Here is a 7,425-nt window from a genome sequence, read left to right on the forward strand (position 1 = left end):
GGTCGGATTACTTGCCGTGTAATATTTCGCTGTTAACTGCTCGGTTTCAAAACGGCTGTAATGGAGTGATGGGATGTTAATTGCTTAAAGAAAGAGCTGCGGAAATCAGTCCCGGTATCGCAACGGTTTGTGTTGTGGTACTGCTAAGGATGATCCAGTGCTGGCAAAATTACTGGGAACTGCTTAATACTGGGAGACGCTTGCTTTTCAGAAGAAACGCTTCGGATGGTGGAGTGAGCGCTTGTAGTTCTTTAGATCAACTTGCAAACGTATTTTTTTCTCTTCCTAGCTGTTGCCGATGCGATTAGAACAAGCCTTGGACCAAAGGGAATGGATAAAATGGTAAACCTTGTACTTAAATCTTTAAAACATTAAGCTTACTGGTGATCCTGTAAAGTCAACGTGTTTTATATAGGATGCCGTGTTTTGCCTTGAATGTATTTTCCAAGTTTCATTTATCAAAGGGAAAATAAATGCACATCTCTGTTTGAGAAATAATGTTGTGTCTGGAAAAATATTTTACATGGAGTATCAAATTAAATTAAAGATTTGTAGTTACCGACCAGAACTATGTTTCACTCTTCCTTCTCAGATTCAGGATGCTAAAGGAGATGTGACAATCACTAATGATGGTGCTACTATTCTCAAACAAATGCAAGTTCTGCACCCGGCAGCCAAAATGGTGAGTCTTTTTATCCGTTGCTCGGACAATGGTAGGTGTTAGAGCTTAATTTCTGGGACAAAAAAAACGTAGTAACATTTCTGGTGGATTTGAGGAGCATTACCCACTAGCGATAGAGCAAGAAATTCTGCGCTGTGTGCTCCAGGACTATATATTTTGATTGTAAGAAGTGCTGAAGCGTTCCGAGTCCTTATTTCTTATCTGGTGTTCCTTACGCATAATCCCTCTGGGCATGTTTTAAGACATAAAGGAATCTAGCCCAGACCTTCGTCTCCTACCTAAGAAGGAAAAGGCGGTGACGTCCCAAACCGCTAGGAGAGAAGAGAATGAAAGAAGAGAGTGAATTACATTGTGGTCAGGTGGTCTGAGGATACAGTAGCCTGGTCTTTCGAGAAGTTAAATGTAGAGCTCTTAGATTTGATTGTGGTTGGAGATGGAAATGAGGTTCCCGTGACCCTCCTACAGGAAAGGAAAAGGTAGGCCTCTTCGATAGGTGTGGTCGGTTTTAAGCTTGGGAGAAAAGCTTCCTGACTTCTGTGATTTCTTTCACGGTAACTGTACTTTGCCAAATAGGTGTACAGGTATGGAAAGCAAGGTGCAAGAGGTACCAACTGCAAAGTAGAAAAGGCATGATTAGTCCTGCTACCAAGATTGATTTCGGTAGTGCTGCGTTCTTGAGTATCTCCTTTTTCCGGTAATTGTCGGCGTTTGCAATTAAGTAGCGTTATATATAAACTTTTGCCATAATTTGTCATTCAGTTGGTAGAGCTGTCAAAAGCACAAGATATTGAAGCTGGTGATGGCACTACATCTGTGGTCGTCATCGCTGGAGCTCTTTTGGATGCCTGTTCCAGACTTCTTCAAAAAGGTAAATATATATCTTTAATATTAAAAACACGGCTGGAGGTAGTTACGTCTCTCCACTTGCACGTGTATAACGAAGCTTAAAGTAGCTGTTCCCGGTTTAAACGTGAAAGGTGACTCGAGTCTCCGCATTCAGGTCTCACTTGTGTCCCACTTTTGGTTAAAAATGTGTTCAGCTTTTTACTTTGAGTTGAACGCGTTACCGTTGATACAGGAAGTAGTGCCTAGATGATGCAATGAATGTTGCCTTGTAAAAACTCACCTTGAACATACTTGTACTTCTCTCGTGGTCAGAGAGATAGCATGAGAAGGTATAAATGAAATTTGGAACCAGTGATTCCGCAGGTTTTTTATACTCAGCAAGTTTACCACCTCCTGTCACTTACTAAATAGGGTCCTTGAGAAACTTCTTCAGAGTTCTTTTTTGTCTCCGATTTGGACTTTACAGCGGTTTGCTTGCACTTGGCTCACCTTGATACACACCGTTTTGTTTGTCGTCCTCTTTGTGACCCCTGCCAAGCGTTTGCTCTCCACTTCCTTTCCCGGTACTGGTGGTACCCGTGCATTCTGTTTAAGTGTTGCTCACAGCCAGGAACAGTCTGACTCAGCGGCGCTACTGGAAGCTGCTACCGTGGTCAGGGCCAGCAGCGTGGCGTCCTCTACCATAAGAGGTAGTTCGAGGACGCCCGCTTTGAAGAGATCAAGGGTATGTCACACACGCCAGAGAAATCGGGGAACTTCATACACCACTGTGGGAAAACAGCCTTTGAAAATCTGAAATAAAATCGCTGTCGGGCTCCTGGCAGGTACTACCTGAACAGCGGCAGCTTTAAGAATGCCAAGGATAAACAAAACTTGAAGAAAGTATGTTTCTGGGATGTCTGACGTTGCAGGGAAGTGTGCTGTGCTTGTCTGTGCGGACAAATCATTAGGAACATGGTAGCTTTTTTCCTCAGCTTTAACAGTGGAAAGTAATAAGGGAAGTCACCTACTCTTGAAGAACACATTTTGCTAAAATGTCTTCAGTTCATTCTGACACGAGTCTCTCTAATCTTGAAATGGAAAGAGAGGCTGAGGAAAAAAACAACAAAAACCCACTAGTTTGAAAGCATGACTGTCTAACAACCATTTCATACTACCCCCAGGAATTCACCCCACCATCATTTCGGAGTCATTCCAAAAAGCTTTGGATAAAGGTATTGAAGTATTGACCAACATGGCGCAGCCAGTTGAACTGAGTGACCGAGAAACCTTGCTAAACAGTGCAACTACTTCGCTGAATTCAAAGGTACGGCTGACAGGTGAACTTAGTACCTCCAGACTAGCTGAGCCTTCAGCTCTTCCCAGTCCGTGCTGCTGTGCGCTTATTAAGAATGGCCTGCAGATCATAAATCTAGTTGGTTTTCAGACATGGGCTGCCCTCTCTTAGACTGACTTTTCAGAAGGCCGTGGTTGATTGAGATTGAATCGAAGCGCTCAAACTGAATTTCAGTCTGAAATGTTTAGCGATCTTACATGTTAACTGCAAGTGTAAAATAAACAAGCTTCAACTGAAAACAGCACCAAAAAAAATCAGGTGGGATACTGAGAGCTTTTGCCAACTTTTTGCGTAGGCAGTTCTTGTTGTGTGGCAGAAACTCTTAAAACAGCATCGAAATCTGGAGAAGCGTGCTAGTTTCCCTTCCAGCAGAATAATCTGGGAAGCTCTCACAAGTCTTATTTTAAGAGTCTAAGGGAAGAAACTTGAATTTCTCTTTCTAAGTCCCTAAGCATCGGTTCTCCCCCCAACGTAGCTGCTCTTTCCTTTAAATGGAGTAGCCGTTAAGAAGATACCATGGTAAGACATCCGGGTGATGGGCAGGGAGGGAAAATGAGCTTTGTTTCAAAATTCAGAAGTCAAAACACTGAAATACAATGACAATATTATTTTGAAATTACGGGTTGTCAGAGTTAAATCTCTCACCATTTTTTTTTTTCTTTCCTATTAAATCCCTTAGGTTGTGTGTCAGTATTCTAGTTTACTTTCTCCCATGAGTGTGGACGCAGTGATGAAGGTGATTGACCCAACTACAGCTAGTAGCGTGGACCTCAGAGATATTAAAATTGTTAAGAAGTTGGGGTGAGAAACGATTTGTAACTAGATGAATTTTGTCTCTGTGAAGTCAGCTTCCCAAAGTGAGTCACGGATTGTTTTTGTTTTCAGAGGCACAATTGATGATTGTGAACTGGTTGAAGGACTAGTCCTCACTCAGAAGGTGGCAAATACCGGTGTAACCAGAGTGGAAAAAGCCAAAATTGGCCTCATTCAGTTCTGCTTGTCTGCTCCAAAGACAGATGTAAGTTAAACTGTATGACTAGAGCGAAACCTTTTGCGTAGTACTTGGGAGATGCAAAGGTAACGATAACACAGCTTTTTTTTTTTTTAAGGCGTTGGGATGTCAGCTCTATTCCACAGCTATAGTGAAACTGCTGGGTAATGCAGAGATACTCATAACTCTTAAAGAACTTACAGCTGGGATAAGAAAATAGTTCAAAAGTCCAGTATTTCTCATCATTTAAACAATCTCTAATAAGACGTATTTTACTGTCATGCTTATTTGCTTTGAATCACAGGTTCCTAAATTAAAGAATATGGAACATCTTGACACTTGCTTTTCAAGTTGGCGGTTGTTAGTAATACTTGCTTTTCTTTTTTCTTTTTTTTTCCTTTTTTTTTTTTCCAAAATAGATGGACAACCAGATAGTTGTTTCCGATTATGCTCAGATGGACAGAGTACTGCGCGAAGAGAGAGCCTATATTCTAAATTTAGTTAAGCAAATTAAGAAGGCTGGATGCAACGTGTTGCTGATCCAGAAGTCTATTCTGCGGTATGTTAATACCGATTTACTGGCTTACCATGTGTGTTTGGGGGAACAATTGGAATTGTTTGGAATACCTGGAAAATTGAAGCCAAATGCTAACAGCCACACTTGGCAGAGTGTCAGACTGGCTGTTAACAGTGACCGTACCTTTAAAAGCACTAGTGTCACCTACGTTTTGAGTTCAATGACATCCCTACTTCGCAGTCCGAAGAACTTTGGCGCTGCTGGTAAGAAGCATGCAGCTGGCTAGTATGACCCGCTTCCTAAATAGCGCTGTGGACTGACTACTTCCCTCTTGTTTTTAGGGATGCTCTTAGTGACCTAGCCCTCCACTTTCTGAACAAAATGAAGATCATGGTGGTTAAAGACATTGAAAGAGATGACATTGAGTTTATATGTAAGGTAAAGTGAGTTGCGTAAATGGCTGTTAAAGTAGGATCGGTGTTTACAGTCTACCCCAAAAACTAAGTACCCAGCTAGTGCCGGTTTATTATGACGCTTCCACGAGTTTCATGTTCTGACTGTAATGTAAGAGCAGACATTTCCCTAAAAAACACTCCCGTTGAGCAGTCACATTTCTAGAAAGATTCGGGACAGATGTAAAAACCATAGTCTTAACTGCATTTTACTGCAAGGTGCAGCAGAACGTTATGCAGTATACTTGCTGACTGCAGTTCGGGTTCTGGAATTTTTTTTTTCCCATTATTTTTTCAGACAATTGGAACTAAGCCTGTTGCTCATATTGACCAGTTTACTCCTGATATGCTGGGGTCTGCTGAGCTGGCAGAGGAGGTCAACTTGAATGGTTCTGGGAAACTAATAAAGGTGAGTGAGGGAGTGACAAAATGTTAATACCTACTTAACTTCTGCCAATTATTTTAATAACAGCCGCTAACTTCAATGGCTTTTTACTACTGAAGTTACTACATTTAAGTACCTCCTCTAATCTCTGAGTAGCCACCGACTTGGGAAGGGTAGTGGTTTTGCTTAGCCGGACGTCAGTACTGTTACAGAACTTGCAAATACCAACTGAAGTCTCTTTTTGTCCAGAACCTTTTTTTTTTTTTTTTTTTTCAGTCTTAGTATTTGGTTTTATGTTTTAGATTACGGGCTGCACAAACCCTGGAAAAACTGTAACCATCGTGGTACGTGGATCCAACAAACTTGTTCTAGAAGAAGCTGAGCGTTCAATTCACGATGCCCTGTGTGTCATAAGATGCTTAGTTAAGAAAAGGTAACGTCTCGGTTTGGTTAGGATAATTTATTATATTAATAATGCAGAAAGCGAATCATTTACGCACTTATGTAAAATGAGGTTTGACCTTTTTTTTTTTTTTTAATTTCTGTCCTCAGAGCGTTAATTGCAGGAGGTGGGGCACCGGAGATAGAGTTGGCACTGCGCTTGAACGAGTATGCTCGCACTTTGAGGGGTATGGACTCGTACTGCGTCCGTGCGTATGGAGATGCGCTGGAAGTCATACCATCTACGCTGGCTGAAAATGCAGGTCTCAATCCTATTTCAACGGTAACAGAGCTGAGAAACAGACATGCTCAAGGAGAGAAAACAGCTGGCATTAACGTCAGAAAGGTAATAAGGAATTGTATATGCATAGCACAGCTTAAGAAAATACTTGGGCGTTAAAAAGAGAATGCTTAGCATGAGGGCTAAACTAAGGAGAGGGCAAGTTTGTCTCTCGTAATGGTATTCACCCTGAAATTAGCGTTGAGGCAGATCATAGCATGTTCTCTGAGGCTTTAACGCTTATCCTGAGTATGGGTTAATAGCGGATACTTAAATGTCATACCCACAGGACAAGAAACTTCCTGTGTCTCTTCAAAAACATTGTTTCAGCTACAAAAATCGATCCATTTAGAATGACCCATCAGTATTATCTGCAGTGGAAGGTGCTCGTATGTTACAAGTAGCACAGCGGGCTAACTTCTTTTAAATTGTCACCGTGTTCAAGCTGATGTAGCTACATTTGTCTTTTCTCTTGGCTAATTTTGACTGGATTATGTCAAGCGCTTGAGGGGGGAAGATGTGTACCATAATAGTCCAGCTGAGGATGGAAGAGCGCAAGCCTTCTGATCGTCTAATTTAGAGTTGACTGTCCTCCTCGAGGTTCCACTAAAAGAAAACTTGCTAAATCTAACTGTAGTCTGACTTGCACAAAGTAAAAGCTACTTGTTCTCACAGGGTGGCATTTCCAACATCTTGGAGGAGTTAGTTGTCCAGCCGCTGCTGGTGTCTTTGAGCGCACTGACTCTTGCAACAGAGACTGTGCGCAGCATTCTTAAGATTGATGATGTGGTGAGTAGTGTTTGCATCGTGTTGTGGTTAATCTTTTTTTTTTTTTCCACAAGCGGCAGGATAGTTACTGTCATCTAATTTGCTGTGCTTCAAAATACAGCTACTGTGCAGTGTTGTCAGTTTACGTGCTACTTAAACCATTTGGCCTTCTAATAACCGCAAGGGGAACAAAGTGAAATGCGTTATAAATGCTGTACCTTAAAGTAAGGGGTTAAGACAGTGACTAGAAAACCACACCCTTTAAGCAGAGGAGAAGTAATTGTTGGGTATCCTGGGGACTTCTTAGGCCTGATTGTGTGAACTCTTCTTTGCAGGTGAACACTCGCTAAGCTGAGCAAAGAAAGTGGGGACCGTGTCCTAGAGCTCCTTCTCTGTAGTCTGGAATATGGCTTCCTTAATTTAAAAAAAAAAACAACTTTGGTTTTCAAAAAGGAAATGCTGTTTATCAATAAACACCCAGTAGGCTATCGGAGTCTTTACCTTATTTCTAGCAAAATGATAAAGCAAACTTCTTTTTGTTACATTTGCTTGTCTGGGCTACGTGCTCCACTTAGTTCTGAAAGGTGCGACAGCAAGTAATTAGCTCTTGTAATACATTCTAAACCCACCCTTGAATTTGCACTCTAGTAACACGCTAGCTTAGAGCTGCTTCTCTAAAAGTTTTCCATAATGGAGTGGTATTACTTCTCCTAACTGTGACCAGCTA

General features: G+C 41.6%; 1 protein-coding gene across 1 annotated transcript in view; it reads left to right on the forward strand.

Moving 5' to 3' along the window:
• The window catches only part of CCT4 (chaperonin containing TCP1, subunit 4 (delta)), an 8,445-nt gene extending 1,263 nt beyond the window's left edge, over positions 1-7,182 (forward strand). Inside the window, exons 2-15 of the mRNA XM_009319629.1 lie at positions 212-233; positions 290-342; positions 593-682; positions 1,442-1,550; positions 2,692-2,834; positions 3,544-3,665; positions 3,750-3,882; positions 4,275-4,414; positions 4,714-4,810; positions 5,123-5,233; positions 5,512-5,642; positions 5,762-5,996; positions 6,606-6,719; positions 7,034-7,182. Coding sequence (XP_009317904.1) covers positions 212-233; positions 290-342; positions 593-682; positions 1,442-1,550; positions 2,692-2,834; positions 3,544-3,665; positions 3,750-3,882; positions 4,275-4,414; positions 4,714-4,810; positions 5,123-5,233; positions 5,512-5,642; positions 5,762-5,996; positions 6,606-6,719; positions 7,034-7,048 — 1,515 coding nt within the window. The 3' untranslated portion in view covers positions 7,049-7,182. The remainder of the gene's footprint in view (positions 1-211; positions 234-289; positions 343-592; positions 683-1,441; positions 1,551-2,691; positions 2,835-3,543; positions 3,666-3,749; positions 3,883-4,274; positions 4,415-4,713; positions 4,811-5,122; positions 5,234-5,511; positions 5,643-5,761; positions 5,997-6,605; positions 6,720-7,033) is intronic.
• Positions 7,183-7,425: the final 243 nt, after the last annotated feature.

The sequence above is a fragment of the Pygoscelis adeliae genome, unplaced genomic scaffold (genome assembly GCF_000699105.1).
Source record: "Pygoscelis adeliae isolate BGI_AS28 unplaced genomic scaffold, ASM69910v1 Scaffold122, whole genome shotgun sequence".
NCBI lineage: Eukaryota > Metazoa > Chordata > Aves > Sphenisciformes > Spheniscidae > Pygoscelis > Pygoscelis adeliae.